Source organism: Pleuronectes platessa, chromosome 17, assembly GCF_947347685.1.
Source record: "Pleuronectes platessa chromosome 17, fPlePla1.1, whole genome shotgun sequence".
In the NCBI taxonomy this organism is placed as follows: Eukaryota; Metazoa; Chordata; class Actinopteri; order Pleuronectiformes; family Pleuronectidae; genus Pleuronectes; species Pleuronectes platessa.
The window spans coordinates 9572324-9594784 of record NC_070642.1 but is presented as its reverse complement, the minus strand read 5'-3'; the positions used below and the strand labels follow the sequence as shown (position 1 = coordinate 9594784).

Here is a 22461-nt window from a genome sequence, read left to right as displayed (position 1 = left end):
AGCTTCAATTTGAGATTCCGGCCTTACACATCCCTGTCCGTCAGTCCCAGTCCCAGCTTGCAATGAGTGAATCCTCCTTTTTAATACTGGGCTGAGTGGGCTCTGTCCAGATGTTGCCCTTGTAGTTTTGCTGGCATCTCTCGCTCTCCTGCGAAGATTTGCTCTGACTGAGCATTTTAATCACTCAAACAGCTGTCATCAATATTTGTCTATCAACTTTTTTTAATAAATCAAATGGACAAACCCACTGGAGCCTGTCTCACAAAGTACCAGAGAATACAGTATTTGTGGAAGGGATTTATTATTGTTGATGGGGTCCAGAGAGAGATAAGGCGAGTTGTTATTACAGGGTCAGTTCAGGGTCAGTGACTATTCACAAAGGATAAAAAGAAAAGAAATAAATAGAGCGTAACAGTGATTTTTAGAATTGCTGTGGTGCTGAAGTTTATTTCTCTTTCATTTTCTCAATTGATGTTTCAGGAAATCTTGAAAGTTAAACCTGGAACCAGGTCGACCAGCTACAAGAGAACAAATATTGGAAAATGGAAGAATGGCACAAGTTAAGACTTATTCCAAATTACTTTGAGAGTAAAGAAACTATGCATCCCATAAACCATTACAAGTGATTCCTTTCCAGCGACTTCCAGAGCAGATTTTGTTTAGAACAACGTTGGAGTGATTCAGCTCTTTGGAATCTGATTATAGCCGAAAGGATTTTCACAGTTGTGGCAAACATTTTCGCTACTACACCTGAGTGTTGTCGGTAGTGTATATATTGCTAATCTTAAAAGCAGCTGATATCATACAGACGTGTGGCTTCTACAGGAGCATATCGTCTACCTTGGATGGTTAAAATATTATGGCTGACAATCAAAACGTCTAATCTGAATATTAATGGGGTTTCTACTTCCAGTACCACACCGTTCACGAAAGTAGTTCTTGAAAGTACAAATACAATTTAAATTTTGGAAGCTAGGATTCACAGACAAGACACATCCAGTAGTTTATCTGCTTGTTTTCCTCAGTTGTTATTTTTTGCTTTATATAGAAAGGTTAAAAATAAAGCAGAAATCGAACAAAAGGTCCGCAACAATCAGGAGAAGGAGACATTTTCTCCCCAAACTGTCCTGGGTATAAACTCTGTCAGGAGGAAAAAAACAAGAGCTGTCAAGAGTTGGTTATTCCTTCATCCCCAACCGGCCCGTCTCCATTCTTCGATCCCCCATCCCTTCATCCCTTCATCCCTCCGCCAAACTCCCGTCAAACCTCCGACTGACTGACAGCCGTCCCTGCGAGGCTTCGTTGCCTGAGAGAACTCGCACACACCCGCACAACCATCTGATCCGCTGCCCTCTCCTGTTTTGTTGCTTTCTGACAGGCCGGTGTTGGGTTGCGTTGCCTTGTGAATGTGTTCAGGGCTTCGGGGGTCATAGCCGCGCAGCAGCCCTGGCGCCCAGATGTGGATTCTCCCTGACGTGTCTTGTCAGGCGGAAAGCGCAGAGAACAGCCGCACACATGTGCACTAGGTGATAATAAAGACTTGCATGTGCACAGCCGCACAATCCGACGCATTGGAGCGGCATGTTGAATTGCTTAGGTCGGCCTAATTAGACACTGTGGGGGTTCAAGTGTAGTGGAGGAGAAATTGTACACAGAAAAAAACAACTAAAGAAATGACTCTTTTAGTCTGTCGACATGTTGTAGGACTAAAGAGGAAGAAATCAAAGCAGCAGTATCAGGAAGTATTTGTATCCCTACTGTGTTTTAAGTTGAAATTAAATGTCATATTTATTTTTGACTGAAACCAAACTTTAAACGTTTGAGCATTGATTGACACACACGACTAGAAGAGAAAATCCCAAAATGGCTCAGACACTTTGAAACTTTGCCAAGTTAATAGAGACAGTCAATAGAAACAGAGTGAAACAGCTAATAGGATGAAAGGCAATTAGATAAGAGATGAAACTTGTAATCCTGCAAAGGAAGAGAAAACAGTCCAACTTTTAAAACCCAATGAAGTTCTTAAAACAGTGTGTGATAAAGACAAATGGAGCAGAAATATGTAGAGCAACGCCGAGGAGGAACAATAGTGGAACAAAGTCAGTATAATTAATCTGTGTGTGGAGGTGTGGTTGGAGGCTCATGAGAGGAAAGACAAACAGCCCATTTTCACTTCATATTTTTTCAAAGAGCCGACCGTCCTATAAAACCACACTCCCATTTATTAGCCGCACACCCAAGGTCTGTTAGAGGTCGTCAGGGCCGTTCGAGGCTCGGAGCCGGGGCGCCATGCCACGAGGCGGCGGAAGCTTGGTCCGCCACGGCAGCGAGTTCGACTCCAACCTTTTTTAGCAGCGCTCCGAGTTAGCACATCTTTCACACGTGCTGCCAGAGAGGCGGACAACTCCTCCGACCTCTGTATTTTGTCATGATTGTCCTTGTGTCAGCCCGTGTACCAGAACCACCTTCGCCGTTACACCGCTGCAATTTCTCCTTCAGCCGTTCCTTTGTTTTTCCCCCAGCTCTGCGCAGGGGAAACACATTCTTAAAAGCTCGCAGAAGGGAAAAGAGCGGGGCTTAAGCTGTCCGCTAAGTCTAAGCTGTATGTCCACGATATGTCTGAGGTGGTGCTTACTGCTCTGTCTGTTTGCTCAGCCTCTGCAAAGCCCATTGTAGTTTTCATTTTTCCCCTATCTCGCTCCTCGTCAACCCTTTTTTATGCTTCCCTTGAAAAAGCTCTCTGTTTTACCAGATTTGATAGAAAGTGAGAGGCTTGAGAAAGTAAAACATGGTGGGGATGGACAGAAGCAGAAAGAAAAAGACAAGGCGCCTATAGCTATGGACGAGCCCTGGAGGAGAGTGAGTGAGTGGAAGGTTATCGATCAGGGCCGATGAACCAGCGGTTCGTCTCGGTCCGGAGTGTATGAAAATGAGCTCTTCCTCCTTTCTCTCATCCCCTCTCTCCCTGTCTCCCTCCTTCTCCTTCCTCCTTTCTCTCATGCCTACTCTCTCTCTCTCTCTCTCTCTCTCTCTCTCCTCATCTCTCTCTCTCTCTCTCTCTCTCTCTCTCTCTCTCCCTCCCCCTCTCTCTTGTTGGCTCCCTTCCCTGCCTGCTTACAAACACACAGCTCATTTCTGTCTGGCGGCTCGTCGTCCTGCCTGCTCACTGGTGCCTGCTGCTGAAGACTGAGAGGACCTGAGACATGCACTCGGCAGCCTGCCAACCTGTTTGTGTGTTTTGGATCACTGGTGTCTTTATCCCGAGTGTCTGTGTGTGTGTGTGTGTTTGTGTGTGTGCGTGTGCGTGTGTTCATGTCTGAGTGCAAAGATCGGGTGAGGAGTGCTGAACATGTTTCAAGTATCTTCTTAATCACATGAGGCCTCAATACGTGTGTGTGTGTGTGTGTGTGTGTGTGACAAGACACATTTCCCCATATAAATGTACACAAATTGATTCCTGTGTATTGATTTTGTGATTCTCTGAGCAGTTTGTGTTTCACTGTGTGTGTGTGGACAGTGACCGTGTCATGTGTGGGAACATAGACTAACAGAGCCGACTGCAGTCCCATCAGTCCTGGTAATTGAGTTACACTTTGCCATTCACCTTTTTCCTTATTCTTCGCTTTGCATTTCCCGACAAGCTAACTAACTCAAGGCCTGCTCAATTCAAAACAGCAGATTCGTAATCTGTGGCTGATTGTGTTCATCGAGGCTCCCGTCTGCAAATGAAGGTGTTTTTATAATAATTAATTTATAATTAATCGTTTTATTATTGAATGAATACAAATATTCACATTTCACTGTTAAAGTCGTGCATAAATCTTTTAAGCAGCGTGCAGCGTGCCAGGAGACATTATGCTGCTCGTTACTGCAGCGCTGAGCGTCTCAATGGGTCTTTTTGATTCAGGCTTGTCCCTTATTAACTGGTGGAAACCCTGACAGCCTGCTCTCTTTCCGTCTCTTCATTTCCTTTGTCCACCCCCTGCATCCTCCTCCTCCTGTTTCTTTGTCCTCCAGGTGTAGCCGAGGTGATTGTTTTGGTCGGAGGGCGTCAGGCGATCGGGATGAACCAGCGCTCGCTGACAGCAGTTACCTGTTTTAACCCCCAGAACAGTAAGTGGTACCCGCTGGCCAGCCTGCCTTTCTACGACCGCGAGTTCTTCAGTGTCATCTCAGCGGGGGACAACATCTACCTGTCAGGTGAGTTAAATCGCTCCACTCCAGCAGCACAAACGTAGCTTTAGAGGATCAGTGGAGGAGGACAGTAGATTCCTTCACTAGAGAACGGTTATCCCTGCATCCAGCAACACTTCATGTTACTTCTATCCATCAATTATCCATACCACTTATCCTCTGGAGGCTCACAGGGGCAGCTGGAGCCAGGCCAGGTTCGACCAAACAACCATTAACACTCACATTAACACCTAAAGTCATTTGAAAGGCTCTCATCAACATAACCCTGCATGTCTTTGGAACGTGTGAGGAAACTGGAGTGCTGAGAGAAAACCCAAGCAAATACAGGGAGAACATGCAAAATGGAACAATTAGGGATCTAAACTTCTTGTTGTGAGGCAACCTGGGCAGTGCTAATACCTGCACTCATTAACTTTGGATCAAAACTAAATCCTTCCCTTTAATTCAAACAGAATTAAATATCCATAAAGGCAGATCAAATACACGCTACAAACAAGTTGGATTATGGAATATTTAAAGGTAATTTACTTGCAATAAATTCAACTAGAACTGCACTCAGCCCCATAAGATCCAGATCTGCACCAAAATGTTTGGGGTACTTTCTTGAGGCATAACACAAGTTGGAAGGTAATCCATCAAGTGTTTTTTGCTTGATCTTGCTTTAAAAAAAAACATACAAACCATCTAAAAATCAAAACAGATAAGGGTGTAAGTCAACTGAATAAATTTGCCTCAAGAGACTTGAGCGAAATATTTTAGAAAAAATTGAATTATAATCATGTAGCATCTACGGTTTCCTTACAACCTGGAGATGAGGATAGTTAGTCATGATGCATTCTGTGGTTTTGGCATCAATAGTGATAGAAGCAAAAGGTTACGAGATACATGATCAAATACTTTCTGTGGACTTTCTTGTCTCCGAACTCTTTTGTCAAAGTCACTTGCACCATAATGAGGCTCCGGACTCCAAACTTGACATTTGTGATCTAGTATTACAGACATTTTCACTCTATATCAGATATGATTCAGTAAAGTGAAGCTGCCCAGGCGGCAGCCCTCCTCCTGTGACCTTTAACAACTGTTAGTGTTAAAAAGCGTCCTGCCCTCGGCCCTGCTCATCACCTGATCTGAACGTTTCTCTCTGCCTAAAACAATATACATCATAGTCATTCGTTTATTGTTACAATGTCTCTTCTATTCACCTTCTGTGGTGTATTTTTCTTTAAACGTCTCTGTCTGGCTTCACAGTGTCTGCAGTGTTCGACTATTTTGTTCCACAGTCGCACACTGTGCACTCTGTGACTCCCTCTATGAGACACCTTTAAGTTGCTCCTGCAGAGCTAGACTGAATTTCTCCCTCCACGGTCCATTTGAGTCAGAATCCTGCACGGTAATCAGACCTTGACGTGGCACCGTGGCAATGCAACAGGATTTGTCCTGCGTGTACCTTTCCTCTCCCCTTTTTTTCATATAAATGTAAATTTGTGTTTGGGCATTGGAACAGGTCTGCATGTGTCCGCTGGGAGTCAGGCGGCCGGTGGGGAAATCATAGGTGTTCTGGCGAGCCAATCGACGGGCTCTGGTCTGTAACCTTCCTCACACTGGGACCAGGGGCGCTGAGACACATGCGGGCGTTACATGTCCGGCTGCACAGCTCACAGGGCTGCTTTAAAGAGAGCTCAAACAAGGACACGTTTTGTTGCTTGGCTGGTTCACCTGGAGCAGAGAACAACTTTCTGTCAAAGTTGTCCAACTCTTTCGCTTTTCCCATAAATCTCTAAAAAAAGATTTGGGAGTGAAGATTTCCATATTGAATAGATGTTTTGCAGAGAGAAATAAAAACAACTTTTAAATCTTTATCCTGTCACTTGATGCCATAAACCACATGAAAATAGTTTATTGCTCTTCTGTGCCAGATGTTGAACTCAACTTTGAGATGAGGTTTCTTTTTGCACTCTCGTTTATGTTCCAAAATCATGTGGAGAAACAACGACAGATTTAAGAATTTACAGTTTATTTTCAAGTTTATTTTCTAACATGAATAAAGAATCGTGCTGCTTTTCTATGGATGTCACGTGATCCGCCTCTTACTGTGCGTTTGATTGAATGCAGAGAATGAAAAGGCTGAAGACTCCAGAATAAATCTTTCCAGTTGACAACCTGCTCCATTCATTTATTTCACTTTTAGAGCCAGACGATGATTTTATTTTTAGAATATAGGACAAGATGTTGAATATCCCTGTTATCGGGAAGCTGAAAAATTAGCTTTCTTTTTCACTTTAATATAACATTAACAATAACTTGTCCGAATACATATATATTAGAGTCACTATATTGGAGCAGGGACTTTTTCATACCTGCAACAATCAATCATGAACCTAAAAATCTTTTATGAGGAGGGTTGAAATGCAGGTAAAGTTTCTTTGTTTCCCAAAAGGTTCTTGTTTCCCTGTTTTCTGCTGTAGAAACACCGATGTAATCACCTACCATATTTATTAAAATGAAATATTCACTAACCCTTGTGTCTTTACGCCGCAGGTGGTACGGAGTCGGGTGTGATGGTGGCTGACGTGTGGTGCTACATGTCCCTGTTGGACAACTGGAACCTGGTGTCCCGCATGACCGTGGCTCGCTGCAAACACAACAGCCTGGTGTACGATGGCAAGCTCTACACCATCGGAGGACTGGGCGTATCAGGGAACCTGGACCACGTGGAGAGGTAAGGCTGTTTGCGCAAAACAACAAACAACTCCAGCAGCTCCCAGCAGCTGGCAGCCGCCCAGTCACATTAACCAATTCCACAGCCATCTCTGCAAACACGTGAAAAAAAAAAGTATGCTGGATTGCTGAGCGATCCAAATAAACATGCACTGTGCGCAATGGAACGTGGCAGATAGTGTGGCGTGCAGCGGCGTGGCGCAGCATATTTGCAGAAGTGTTTGTACAGGTTTGTTAGCGTTTACGCGAGAGCCAAGAGGTGCCGAGGAATGAAAACGAGCTGGTGCATATTAAACGGTCACAGCTGTGAGTGTGCGAGAGCGACAGAGCACCTCTTACTTGTTTGCGAGCGGTGCACGAGTGAGTTAGAGGCTCTGCTTTCAGGGAGCAGAGTGGTATACTTTGTCTGATTCTATCCACTTCAGCAGCGACACATCGTCGACACTTCACTTGAAGGTCGTCCACTGTGGCCTCTTCAGCTGGGTCTTTACTTCTGTGCTCCTCTGCTCCTGCATTTGTTATAAGTCTTCGGCATAAAACCGTCTATAAACAGTTCTCTCACGAATTCCTAGTGACAAAAATTAGATTTTCCAGATATAAGACTTTGATTCATATCGTTTGACTTTTGCAACCCTGCTGCCGCTGTCTCGTGTTCCCCTCCAACCAGGGCTGAGGCCTGGAGTTCAGCGGCGGGCCTCCACCCCCCCCCACCCCCCCAACACACAGACACCCCCCCACACACACACCCCCCTGCACGGCAGAGCGAGATTAACCAAAGCAATCAAAAGAACATTACTGACTATATTAGCGCAGGCCGCCGCCGCTCATTACCTAGCAGCTCAATTGATCTCCGAAGCTCTTCGCAATGCACAACAGTCCTCCAAATGAAACAGCCTAATTTGATATTTCCCCGTAATGCTGCCATACAGTGTCGTTATGACGGGGGGTAGACGGAATATTTTCCCCTTAATGGAAACGCATTTGATTCCTCTGTCTCCGAGCTGCTTAATTTGAGAGCTGCCGGCACATCTAGGGCATTCCCCGGCTCCGAAGAAATCAGTGTTTTCGCCGCACGGTGCGTTTGTGTGTTGCTCCGCCTGTGCCCATGTGTGCATTTCTTTGTGCCCTGGTGAAGCTTCTCCTAGGCACCGCGGCAACCGGACGCGATTATCGGCTCTGAAAACCTTTAACCTACTTTCCCGTCTTCCTAAGAAGTGCCCCAGGCCTCTTCCGCCTGGTGTAATGGCCCCAGCGCTGCACTCTCAGAGGTTGCATGGGCAAAGGGAGACACAACAACCCACACACCGAAAAGAAATAGCCGGGGTTTGTAACACGGGGGGGGGGGGGGGGGGGGGGGGTCAAGGTTATTTTTCACCGGCCTTATCATGTAAAAGCAAACAGGTCTCTTCATCTGTTTGCGCATGTTGTTTCTAAGCAACCCAGGATTTAATTTAGTCCTCTTCATACACAGTTGTATGGAGCGCGAGTCCTAATTGAGTCGCAAGGTCTAATGATTCATTAATCTCACAGTAAAATGTTAAAACACATGAGTTTGTGTTTGTTCATTAACGGGCTTCAGACTTCCATTGAAAACATGGCATACATATTTTATCTACACAACCAATGACCTAGAGCCAATGCTTTTAGCAGGGATGCACTGTGGATTAGTCGACAGGCAAACATTGAGCGTGGGAGCTGCATGTTCTTTTAGACAGACCAGTGTCTCACTGTATTAAGTGCTGTACTGGTGACAGCTCTTAATAGGGAATAATGGGCATGATGTTATGATGGGACATATTTTGCTTCCTTAGGTTGTGTGTTCTTGCATTATGAGTTTAGGTTGGTTTACATTTTCAATAAGAAACGTATTAAATGCTGGAAGCCAACTTTGATATTGCGGGTATATTTTTCATAATTGAATAAGCTGAGTATTGCAGATCTCCCAACTTTCATATATCTGTGTATGTATAGAGGTTTATATGCCTCCACAGAGACAGTTAATCTTTGCTTTGTTGAGTGTGTGTGAAGAAACAAATGTGTTTCACATAATTTACAATAACGGTTTTGATATTTTGTTTTGAACAGAGTGGTCTACCTCCGACGTGTGTTTGAAAACATGGTGTTCATTATGAGTGAATGACAATGCGGCCGACTGCTCAGAAAGCACAAACAGCCGCGTTCAAGCCAAACGGCAGATTCACACCTTTGAGTAATAGTCCCACCACTTTTCTCTAAAAGGTCACCACTTTAATGCTGGTGACAACAGAGGCAGGATAATTGGTTGTTTTTGTCCCGGACCTCTAAAAATACATCAGTGAGTCTCAGCCGAACAACACTGCTCACGAACAACAACGTCACACACACACACTGTCTCTGCAACCTGATGGAACACTTCACAGTCATGGCTGGAAAACTAAAAAACAACAACAATACTACATCATGAAACAACAGGTTTGTCAGTGAACAGTTGAATTCATCGATATATACAGATTATGAAGATGATGTCACAGCTCACCATAAGCCTAAAAGTCTCCTAGTGGCTGGCTGCAGTAAACATCATAACCCTCACCTCCTCCATTTTAGTGAATGGGACATAGAATAAAATAAAAAGTCCAAATACACAATTTTTTGGGGAGGTTCTTAGAACACTGATATCTTAAGTTTAGAATTAGTGTGGTTGTGGTTGACTGACAGCTGGGATTGCCTTGCTATTGGTTGAGGGTGCCTATGCGGCTGTGGCTGAGGGGTAGAGTGGTCGTCCTCCAACCAGAAGGTCGGCGGCTAGGAACCTAGCCTATGCCGAAGTGTCATTGGCTCAGCCCTGAATGGCCCCTCAAAGTTATTGGATGCACTAATTGGAAGTCGCTTTGGATGGAAGCTGAGCTAAATGACATGTAATGCAATGCAATGGGTGATATTGGGATATTTTAGCTTGATTTGGAAGAAGCTCATGGTAGCTAATGTTATAAATTTTCAGAAACTCCCGGGAGAGTCAATTAGTTATGTTTGAGTCCCCTCTATCAAGGCTGCAGGGATAAAGTGGTTTGACAGTAAAGCATTGCATGAAAGTTTACGTTTATTTACATTTGCTTAGTTCAATTATTAAAGAAAAATGCAACCAATTGGAAAACCTCTCCTGCACGTGTGTGTGTCTCCGCTCCTCCTCGACACATGTAGTTGAGAAAATGACAGAGAGGAGAGAGTCTGATAACACAACCCCCCCCCCCCCCCATGGATGCAAAGTGGCTGCTGAAGGAGGAAACACATCAAATGTGTTCACTCATCTCGGAGAACATTGCCCATCTTTGTCTGTTCAAAGTCTGTTTCTAACTTTTGTCCCTAATGAAAAAAAAGTGTATTTCAGAAAACGTACTAGATCAAAATAATATTCCACTTCCCAGCTCCAGGCTACGTCTGCGTGTTCTGATGACTTACAGACACACACTGGCCCTGATGTGTCACCCCATACAAAACCTTCCTGACTCAGGAGGCAGTCGAGGATATTTCTAAAGTGCCGCATGAAAAGCTGTTGTTCAACCAAAAACTGGTTCTGTTTTCGTACCTTAACGGGTCACTGTAACCTCGGACTAGAGGGGTGCCCTTAAAGTGCACACCTCTGCAAAGGATGGATGTTTTGCTCCGTCGCTGCATTGTACAGCTGTGTGCAGCACTATTTGCAGCATGCTCACTTGTCCATTAAGTTGTTGTCGTCCACATAGAGTTAGACTTCATAGTTTCAGCTGCAGTTTCGGGCACGTGGCGTGCAAAGCAGTTCAGTCAGGACCACTTCCGTCAAAGAAATCTACCATTTGCATCTGCATAAGTTACATTTGGTTGTATAGCTCTGATCTGGGACCTCCCTGCCCTTCCACGTGCACATGTGGAAAGCTTAAGACAGGGAGAGCAGCAGCAAGACTCCCAAAGGGAACGGAACAGAGTGGGCATCAATGACAGCAGAGATAACACTGAATGAATCAAACATGGTATGAAAAGGGAGAGCTGGGGTGGAAGTGGGTTGCAGAACGTCTTGCAGAGGAAGCAGCAGGGGTAGGCAGGCTGGAGCGGCTGAATGCATGGAAGGGAGCCGAGCCATCAGCTAACATGGTTTAGCTTTGATATCAACTGCTGTAGCTGTCAGGTGAGCTGAGCTGGACTTGCTGGCCTGCCTGAACTGACACTATGCTCATTTTCTGTCTCACAAAATCTGTCACCCTTCTGTGTGTGTACCTGTTTATTGAATGTGTTGTGTGTGAGGGGACGTTTATGCGATTTGCAGCAACTTGTGATTGTGGACAATTGTGAAAGTAACTTTCCTCTATTGTCTCACATTGGAGACGTAATGTTTTGATGACTGACACCATGACTTATGGACCATACTGTGTCCCAGGATAAGATATTTAAACACTGTGAAGGAAACCGTATTGGGGAAGGCTGTGCACCTGAACGTGGGTGTTTGTTTTGCAGAGGCAGAGCAATTTCAAAGATTAAGGAGGATTTGTGACTCCACAGCAGATTTGTGAACAACAGGCAGCTGGTCTGTCACATCAACTCAAAAGACAGGTGCTGTAAATCATTCACAATCTCGGTGCCTTGGTAAGAGCCTGACAGATAAACTGCAGCAATTCATTTCACGAGAACTATTATCAGCAGTTTATTTAATTCCTCAAATTCATTTTTTTTTCCCAGAACAAGACAAAGCACAGATAAACAGACAGATTAGTGGTTTGAAATGCGAACGCACCTTGACTGCTACTTCCTCTGTGGAAACTGTCGAGCGGATTTGTACTTTTGAACCTGAAGAGCGTATGTTGTCTTTTTTCTTTCTTTTTTTAAAAACTTTGTTTATTGATTTTCACATTTATAATTAATAATCATTGATACAATACATGTTAATATTGTTGCCAGTAAACAACAAACCAATGAATAAACATACAAACATCCTACCTCAGCACACACACCCCTCTCATAGTGATACACAACTAAAAGCAAAAAAGTAAATAAATAAAACTAAAATGTATAAACAAATAAAAACAAGGTACGCCAATCCAATCTAATGCTCCAACGTATTTTTTAATTTTAAATATCAATGGCATTAGAAGCAAATAGCAACTTATTTTCATTAACATTAAGTCTACACAGGAGCGCCTTAAGTTTGCTCCCACATACATTGAAAGCACCTTTTTGACATTGGAATTTAAGATTTTTTTTCTTTATTTGACATTTGAATCTATACACAGATCTCACAGCCAGAAAAAAGAAACTGTTGAAGAGCACTCAAGATCCCTTTCAGGCCGTCTGCGCAGGCGTTTCTGTTTTGATAAACGAGCCCCATTAAGTGCTGATCCTTTATTTTGCTGCTAACAACCAGATTTGGCAGTTGTGGCTGTGCCGTGGGCCAAAACTCCTAATGATACGCAACCGGTCCGCAGCAGGACTCGACTCTGTCCGGTGGAGATAAGAGAACAGTTACTCAGCCTGAGTTTGTCGCCTCCACATGAGCAGGAAGGAGCTGCCTGGGTGTGACGTGCTGTTGGAATAAAGACACCTAATAGCATTCTGAAATCATTAGTCAGTGCGTGTGAGTGGCTGCCTTGTTTGATATGCAGGTGGCTGCTGGGGAGTGTATCTGAAGGCTGGGGAGTGGCTCTGATCGCTGGAACAGCCAAAGTCGATTTGCTGCGCTCATACAGTGATTGATGCGGAGATTGTTTACACGCGGCCGATGTTTTTTCCCCATTGTGTCTGCGTCTGCATTTCTGTGCTCACTTATGTGTTCCTGCTCCTTGAGTGTATGTACATATGTTTGCCTCCGTTCACACACACACACACACGCACATTGTGTTTTCTTTGTGCGTCAGCATATATCCGCTGGCCCTGGCGAAGGTCTCTCACCTTCGAGCTCTGGCTGTGGGAATGCCGACCTCTAATTTGCAGTACTCCGCTGCTCCTCATCTCTCCATCCATCTCACCGAGGGTTTCACGCTGCTGACCGTGAAATTCCCCCACATTCACAATTATGTCTTCAATCAGAGCCATCTCCGAGCCTGGAGGATGCAGCCCGTCTTTGGGAGCGGCAGGAGGTCCAAATAAAGACTCGTAGGACCGAGCCGCCTCCTTCCTCGCTCCTGTTCTCTCCGTTAATGAGTGACAGATTTTTCGGGATGGGAGCAGTCGGGTTCAGGAGCCTTTTAACTTGCAATCAGGTACCTTGGGCCCGCATGCTCCTCGGCATGTTGATCCATCAGCGAACCAATATGATTGCCGATATTGAATAATTCATGGGTGTCTAATGATGTGTCAATCACAGATGGTTTTGTTTTATTTAGGGCCCACTATGCTCAGGTTTGTGCGTCCTCCAAGCTCTATTGCAAGTTAATATTGCATGAAGACCGTTAGCAACATGACACTGAGTACAGCAGCTAGCTCCTCTCATCGGGGAAGTTGCTCTGTTCGGTTAACAAGTCTGGAGGAGAGGGGAGCAATTTGCGAAGATCATGTTCACTGGCTTGTACATCTAAAATGAATCTTCCCACTAGCATATAAGAACATGTGCCCATAAAATCTTAGGCAAAGGCTCCGCTCTTAATGTGTTGTTTTTTCAGGTTCATTAACCGGCACATGTACTGTTGGTAATGTGTAGGTGTCCTTGATCTGGGTTTTTGTTATCCAGGCATTTTGTCTTTCCTGCTGAATACCAGGATTGTTTATTTGTTTCTATCTCTGAAGGTTGTTTAGTTCCTATAGTGGTCAGCCTCACTCTGATGATACCCTTCTATAAAAACAGCCTTCTATCTACTTCTTGACTTTTTTTCCTACTCAATTAAGTACAGTTATACTTGTGACTGGCGTAATGGACCATTTGGAGAAGGTTGGCTCGGTCTAACGCAGGAGGCAGATCGTGATTCCTCTGCGACCTTACGGAGGAGCAGCGAATGGCTCGTGGGAGAGATTTAATCAAATCAGCCATGACAGAGAACATACAGCGAGATGGAAAATCCAGTGGGAGGTTTCATCATGCCTCACGCTGCCCACAGTTGAAGTCCTCTGTGGGTTGGCCTGCAAAGCGACAAGTCTTTAAGTACTTGATGTCCATGGGTGGTGTGCACACTAGATTGCCAGTCACCCAGAGAAAGGTCCCTTTCTGTGGGGAGGCTGAGGGTGGGAGAGACCCCCACGTCGCTCCCAGAGAAGGAAGAGGCTTCATTCAGCTGCTGTTTGAGTTTCGGCGAGGTGGGGGTTCTCCTCCTTGCTGCCTGAATGGGCGTGCTCTGATGGGGATCTGCTCCCTTGTGTGCAGTTAAAAGACGCCGTCAAGCCAGAAAGTGGAACTCACTGTCAGTCCAGTCCAATCAGAAATATTCAGCTTACACGTACTGCCACCTCAAACACAGTACTCCCTGTACGCACGTGCATTTTAAACACACACGTTGTAAATACGCAGACAGCTGTCTTACACATGCAACACAATGTCTTGGTGATGGAAGTCCTCCTTTGTCCATCTCAGCTGCCTACCCAACAGCACTCTCTTTTGGAGACAGTGGGGAAATAATCAACGGGGCGATGATGCTAATAACAACAGAGCGCCCCCGCTGCTTTGCAGCCCCGGGTGTTTGGGAACCCTTCAGCGAAAGAGTTGAGAAAGCGGGGAATGGGGAGCGAAAGAGGAGCATGCTGGGAAGAGTTTAGAAGTGCAGAGCCGACGAGGAGGTAGAGGAGAGGCATGTGGGGATGAGGCAGCCCCCCAGGTGGGCCGATACGCTCCCTCGCTATCAGTCACACTGGAACCAATGGGCTCATGTGAAGACGCCCCTCACTCTTCTCCTCTCGGCCCCTGCAGCCTCTCCACAGCAATAACGAACTGATGAGCTTGCAGTGCATGTCTTTTATATGTCTATGTGTGTGTTGCTGTGTGGATCATCACCACATACTAGGTCAGGGAGCGCCCAGGGCTAGTTCTTGAGGGGGGGCACAGCCAGCCCCTGCTAGCCTTGCAGCGTGGCACTGTGGATGGGGGACATCGGGCTCCCAGAGCCCCCCTGCCGTGCCGGTTCCCCCCTGCTGAGCTAATCCCAGGATTAACCAACTTCACAGCCCTGGCCCCTACTGCGCTGTCAAGGCACCGGTTCACCCTCCAACCCTGTTACCCCCTCTCCCTCCACTCACCATCCCTCCCCCGCAGTCATAATCTCATATACACCCTCATTACCCCTCGATAGTGCCCCCCCGCTCCCTTCTCAAACGTCAGGGTTGATTTTCACTTCTTCTGTCTCTGTCTTCCTCTCTCCTTTTTCCTGCATCCCGCACAGATCCTGTTTGTTTCACAGCTAAACATTCAGTTTGATAAATGGTAAAATGGTCTGTATTTAAATAGCACTTGTTTAGTCTTGATGCCCATCTAAAACATTTACAGTAAAGTTTTTTGGACGCAAAATATGGCAAACTGCAAAAAAATAAAATAAACCTTAGGCAAACTCTCGAAACTTGTTTGACTTGATCCATCCATCACGGTGAACGTCAGGGCTGCATTATTGTCAAAAGTTACACAACACTGATGAGGTTGTAAATAAATGTCTTCTTAAACACATAATTAGCTCCAGTGTTGAAATAATAAGTCAATTAATCACTTTTGTTAATAGCCAGTAACTGTGTCATTCTTCAAGTCCTCTGAAAAACTGATTGTAGCGTTCCTCCACCCTCGCATCTTTGGAAAGTGAATATCTTTCTGGTGCGGTTACAAGAACAAATAGCAATTTGGGGAGCTGTTTTTCCGATTAGTAGTGAAGCTGCTGAAAACACACTCACTCTCATTTTCTCCTCTGGCCTCTCTGATTCACAACCCCCCCCCCCCCCCCCCCCCCCCCCCGAGCAGTTCATCTCATACGTCTTCATTTAAAACTCACAGCATACGTCTTGTGTTTTTTTTAGACTTAATTTTAAATGTTGAAACTAGCCTCAAATACTACACCGGCATCTGTGTCGTGTGTTGACAGAAAACAATTATCCTCGTTTTTTTGTTTTGTGTGTGTGTGTGTACGTTCAGTCTTTTCCTTCCCTCTCCCTGCAGCTGCCACTGCATCTCTTAGAGATTTAGACGCTCCAGGGCGGGAAAAGCGAGTGGGCCCAAATCAAGCCCATGATCACGTCTCCCTCATATTTTTCTCTCTCCACTGTTCCTCGCATCCCCCCCCCCCCCCCAGTCTCCTCTTTTAACCACGATCTCTCTCCATATCAACTCTCTAGCCTTTGCAGCGCCTTCTGTCCCATCGCTCCCTCTGTCTCTCCGCGGCGCTGATTAGGTGGGCAGGAGATGATGGGTGTATTTGGGGCCTGCGAGGCCGGTGATGTTGAATCGGTCTGACATGCTCGAGCAAAGACAGTGTCTCCTCTGTATTGTCTACTAATGGCGTGCTGAGGTCCCGGAGACGCGGAGGGAGATGGTGCAAAGAGTGTGTGTGTGTGTGTGTGTGTGTGTGTGTGTGTGTGTGTGTGTGTGTGTGTGTGTGTGTGTGTGTGTCATGGTTATAGAGAGACATTGGCGAACGGTGACAGGTGCGCTGGAGGATGGTATTAGGGAGAAGCAGAGAGGGGCGGCAGGTAATCACTAGTATGAACAGGATGTGCATCCGCCTCGTCGATAAACGATGGGCTGGCACTTCAGACAATTGCTAGCCTTTACCAACAGCCAAGTCATTTTTCTCGGGCTTTCTTTCTTGCCTCTGTGCCTTTCTTCTACCCCCCCTCCCTCCCTCCCTCTATTAAAACCGAAATGCAGATGTAAAAATAGCACATGCCCTTCGTATCCCCCCCCAGTCAGACATGCTGGAGCAGTGTAGTGAGTGTGTTCGCTGGCTAATTATCAGTGGTTAGGATGTGACAGATGCCGCAGAGATGGTTGGCAGTCAGTTCGCCGCCGCCCGCCCGCCCTTCTCCTCAGGAGGAAGCAAAGACTGACCTTTTCCGAAAGCAGGGCTCTGGCAAACCATCGCAATATGTAGACGCGGCGCCCGGCAGGCACCCGGGCAGGGATTGACTCTGGAGGTGGGAGGGTTAGTTGTTATATATAGATTTGTCCTGTGTGAAGGTGAAGGTGCTCACGTTAATGGGAGATAAATGCAGACTGGGCGCTTTGTCGGTTCAGGTCTTGTAATCGCACGTGTGTACACTGTAAACATGACAGTATGAACAGTATGTACATGTAGCGTGTGTACAGTACACTCAGTACAGTGTGGAGAACAGCCTTTCCCTCATATATATGAATGATTACATGTGGCCGTTGAATGGACTTCATCTGTACTATTTTTGATGCATCTATGGGAGTAATAATTTATTGATCAATAGCTTTAATATCTTTTGGGGATCTTCTTTTGTTTTATTTATTCATTCTACTCATTTATACTCAGGGGGTAGACTCGGTAGTTCCCTAACCAGAAAGTCGTTGGTTTGATCCCCAGCTCCACCAGTCTTCATTCTGAAACTCCCTCAAGCAAGATATTGAACCCCAAATTGTCCTGATTGCTGTGCTGACAGTGCAGGTGTATGTGAATAGTGTGTGATAGAAAGTGCTGTGTGTGTGTTTGTGCGTATATATTAATACATTCATAATTATACATGTACGTGTTAATTGAATAAGATCTAAATATCCCTGTTCACACAAGGGAAGTGGTTGTTATCTTGTTATTTGTCATTGACGTGAACAACACAACACACACTGTAGCTCCCTTAAAACACACAAAACTAACCCTTACAACTAGGCAATCAAACCTCAAGTATCAGCCACATCCACTTCCTGCCTGGGAATTTGGATGTCAATTTTGATTTTAAACCCCCGCCTCAGTACACCTGCCACCCCCACAGTGCTACTCTACATGGCTGCTGTCAACACAGGGGGCTTACTTTGTTAATGAAGTGGGGTCTGAGTCTTCCATCTCCCATCTAGTTTTGAAGAGGGTGGAACAGTAATTGGTTTACGACCTAGACCACCGGCAGCACTCTTGTTCCCTGTCCTATGTGACATTCCCATCCAATTAAATCTGTGTCTACTCTCATACTCACACACACACACACACACACAGAAACACTAAAAAAGAACACTCTCACTATTATCATGGCACCCTACTTTCTCTTTCAGATAGTTTTTCAAGGTGCCCTCTTTCTTAGGTCTGCACGGATGTTGAACAGCATATCTGCAGCTGTCTAGCTGCTTGTGTGTGTGTTTGTGTCTGTCTGTTGTTGTGAGTGTATACATACGTGGATAGATTGTGCGCTCACACACTGAGGAAGCAGAATTCTGCTCTGAATTAGTTCATTCACAGGGATTATGGGTAAATCTGTGTGGCCACTGGATGGATCGTTTGCTGTCTCACAAGGATTAACTGAAGGTGACACTGAGGTGGCAGGTCTGTGTCCATCTGTGTTTGTATGTGCCACAATAGTTGTGTGTGTGTGTGTTTGTGTGTGTGTGTGTGTGTGTGTGTGTGTGTGTGCCTGCATTTATTAACGGTGTGTTATTAGCCTGAAATTTGCTGTAATCCATCAGAGTTAATGAGTTGTGTGTGTCCTGTAGTGATGGCAGTGGTGTGTGTGTGTGTGTGTTCGCTTTTGGCTGACCTTGACTTCAGTCTGTCGGATGAACACACTTCCCAGTCGTCCATATGGAGAGCAAGACTCCATCAGATCCCCAGATGTCATCGTACACAATCTGTCAGATTTGTATACTATGAGCAAATAACAAGCAGAGCAGCTCTGCCCTTGAGGGGGGAAGAGGGAGATTTGGGAGTTCATAAATGTGTAAATGTGGTAAAGGTTAAATCACTGCTCCCCAACCTGGGGCTCAGAATCCCTGAAGGGGTCCCCAGATAAATCTGAGGAGGGTCACGGGATAATAAAGAGTGAAATCATCTCACTTCACTATTTATCTCTTATGACTTTGGTCGGTTTTTGCTGCGTACTGCAGTTGTGTCTGAGCCCCAAACGTCTCCTCATCTCCATTAGTAATAATAAAAAAAACACTTACCACTGATTCGGTTTTATTTCACTTTCTCTGCAGCGTTTCTCCCAGAGTTAATTCAATCTATGGCAGTAACAGGGATGCACGTGCACCAACGTCAGAGTCACAGTGACAGATACACAGACTAAAGAGTGAAAGACACATTCTCATGTGAGGGAGAGAGAACTGGATTTCATGTCAGCTGTGACTACCGCTGAAACTATGAGGTCGGCGTGTCTGTGTGGATGCTAACAACTTTATGGAGCTTGCTGCAAGTCCTGCTCCACACACCAATAACATTGAGCATAGTACAACAGAGATCTATTGTGTTATTATTAGAATTGAAATAAAAAATGGCGGTTCATTATGAAACTGTAGCGAGACAAATTAGAATACATATGGCCGCCACAGTTTGCGTTATCATGACAAGGCGAGACAGGGCATAAGCCGTGGTTGAGGTACTTTTGGTAGCTGGTTTGTGATGCCTCAGTAAGTTTATCTTTGTATACAAAGTAGGTGATTTCCTTTGTTTGGGCAGTGCAGAGGAAGTTGTGTAGGCTTTTACGTGCAAGGATGTTTATTTGATTTTAATAGAACCAAATACAGTAGCTAGTAGTAACTAAGAAACTGGGAAGGTGTATACATCCAATTGTATTGGTCTCTAAATAGCTGTTACAACCCAATGCAGAAACAAAGTGCTGGTGGAATTATTTTGTTCGAGGGTGATACCAGCAAGAGACTAGAAAAATGAAGAACTCTCCATTAACTTTGTGTTAAAATGACGAGCGACTGCTGTTTTGTTCTTCTGTGCCGTGCCCCTCACGAAGCTGCAAACACCTCAGCAAAACTGATGTGCTCCATATAGGATGGAAATTCCCACACATTTACATTTCTGAACAGCAGAGCGCCCTTCCTCTCCTAGGCAGGACTCGGTAGATTTCACCGTCAAACATTGATTAGCAATCTAGGGGGAGAGAGAACACCGCTACAAACAGCTGTCACATACAGAGAAAATCAACACGAGGAACAAAGGTGCATACAAACGAGTTCAAATTAGTTGTCACAAAGATGCTGTTTTCGTTTTCATCTCTGACAATTTGTGTCAAAGCATGAATTAGAGTCTAGCGAAAGGTTAGTTTGCTCATTTGAGGACCTTTGTATTCTCTAGAAACTCAAACGCAATTTGAGTTAAACGTTGAGATCACACATCTTCATGAAACTCTTTCACTGTCACAAGGACATCTCCATTCACTAAATAAGGCAACCAAGAAGTGTAAGTGGGCAAACACAGACATTCAGACGTTGCGATTTAAATCCAATGCAGCTTCAATGGACTTTGAGTATAGGACTTAAAAGTATCTATAAAGAGTAGTGTCAGGTCCTCGGGAACAACAATATTAAATCAGACGAGGACAAACACATTGTAAATGTACAATGTCACTCAGTAGAGTGCAATGCCTCCTACAAGCCCTGTCGATTCCTTTTAATGTAAGTGTTAAAAGAAGTGAAAAAAACACCTGGATCCACAGCAACATTCATGAGAGCTCAGCAGCAGTTGTTCCAGAAGTTAAAAAATCCCATTAATTGTTGTAATAGAGATTTTGATTATCAGCCATAATATTTTAACTATCCAAGGTACACATGTTTTATTCATGATGTGTAGGACACGTCCTACACTGCCCACAATCCTCAATAATCCACAGTAATGTCTGTGATTCGTGAAGCCTGCTGTTACCATGGAACCATTACCACAACCGCAAATGATCGTTGTGTTACATAATGTTCACCACAGAGCAACCATGTTTTAACTCTGTTGATTTTAGAGATGAGGAAAATCACTACAACGGGGTTAGATTCAAGAAGAAAGGATCATGAAAGAGATCATTTACAACGGTTGATGGGATGTGTAGGATCTCAACTCGTATGACTCTTATAATAATTAGTTTCACAGTCTACTTTGTTTTTGTTTTCCAATATTTGTTTCTCTAAATCAAAATTTGTTATGGTCCAGATTCATCTAGTAGGTAGTCCGCCTGGTTCCAGGCTAAAACTCTGAAACACTGAAACGTCAATGAAGATAATTATTCTTGATGAAAGCTGCTCTTAAACTAGATGGTGTCAGGCCTGGACTGAAATGAGGACTCAGATGCAGAGGATTACACGTACCAGCACACTTTATTGAATTCTGATCCTCTATGAAGAGTGACAAACAATCGGGCTATGAAAAAACTCACTTAATATAAAAGGTATAAAACATAAATCGCTCCCGAAGGATGACAAACAAAACCCTAGAGCAAGAAATCAAAAGCGCTCCCGAAGGAGGAAAACCAAACTACTATGAAACGGTACAAAAGAAAAGGCTCACCTAAACAGGAGGCTCATCAAACTAACTAAAACTCTCTAAACATAAATCGCTCCAAAAGGGAGGAAGAAAAACAGATTACAAACAACACAAAACGAAGCTAAACTAGAAAACTTTAACAAACGAAAAATCACTCTCAAGGAGGAAACAGAAAACAACTTACGTGGCGTAGCAAAACTCATAGGCAGAAAACGACAATGACTGTGGAAAAGGGCTTAGGTGCACGGACAAGTACGAAACACTTTGGCACAAGACAAAGGGGAGACGCAGAGGGTGAAGGGAACAGGTGGAAACAATCCGGAATCAGTGACACATGAGGAAAGGCAAGTGACCTGAAACGAGAGGAGAGTTAGGATTTCAAAATAAAACAGGAAGTTACGAGACAGAAACCCCAAGACAAGACAACCCTCACCGCGGTGTGACAGATGGTCACGGTTGAGTGCAATGAGTTCTTCCTTGGATCATGCTCACCCACTTTTTGCGGAAATCAGTTGAGTTGTTTTCGCGTTGTCTTGATAACGCCCAAAAAACAAACACAGATGAAAACATAACCTCCTCGGTGTAGGTAATAACGACCAAATCCATTATTAGACCAACTGCTGCTTCAGGAGACCCACGTGGATTGGAAGCAACTGTGTGTATGTGTGCGAGTGCTGAGTGCAGGGAAAATGTAACCGAACGTGTGCGAGTGATGTGTATGTGCGAGTGCTGGTGTCCAACTGACAGCAGGGTGATAGTGGAGGTGTGGTTAGAGGCCTCACAGTTTCTGTGATGTGCTCTGACACACAGATGGCAGCTGACACAACACAGATAGACTGTGTCCTCTCGCGCCCACTCGTCGTCCTCCTCCTCCTCAAAAGTGGATGTTCCCTCTCTCATGTGCCTCTATCTTTGTCCTGCCTTCACATTGAAATGAAAGCAAAAAAAATACAAGCATTCCATATATTTTTTTCTCCTTCTTGACCCTGTCCACCATTTGTCCATCCTTTAGACCTTTCTCTCTTGCCCAGGTGTGAGTTAATAATTTTGGACAACATACAAATGCAGAGCAACAATTTGCTGGAAAAATGAAAGTTCAGCAGACGATTTAAACTTAGTTTTTTTTAAGCATAGAGCAGTTTAGGTCATGCTGTTGAGATTTCCCCCCATGCCGCTGCTAATGAACATTCTTGGTAAACACGAGAAATGTTCATTTAAGCAA

General features: G+C 44.8%; 1 protein-coding gene across 1 annotated transcript in view; it reads left to right on the top strand.

The window, feature by feature from the left end:
- LOC128460258 (kelch-like protein 29) overlaps window positions 1–22461 on the top strand; it is a 146652-nt gene that overhangs the window by 104091 nt on the left and 20100 nt on the right. Inside the window, exons 10-11 of the mRNA XM_053445355.1 lie at window positions 4018–4200; window positions 6733–6913. Of these exons, the coding sequence (XP_053301330.1) occupies window positions 4018–4200; window positions 6733–6913 (364 nt within the window). The remainder of the gene's footprint in view (window positions 1–4017; window positions 4201–6732; window positions 6914–22461) is intronic.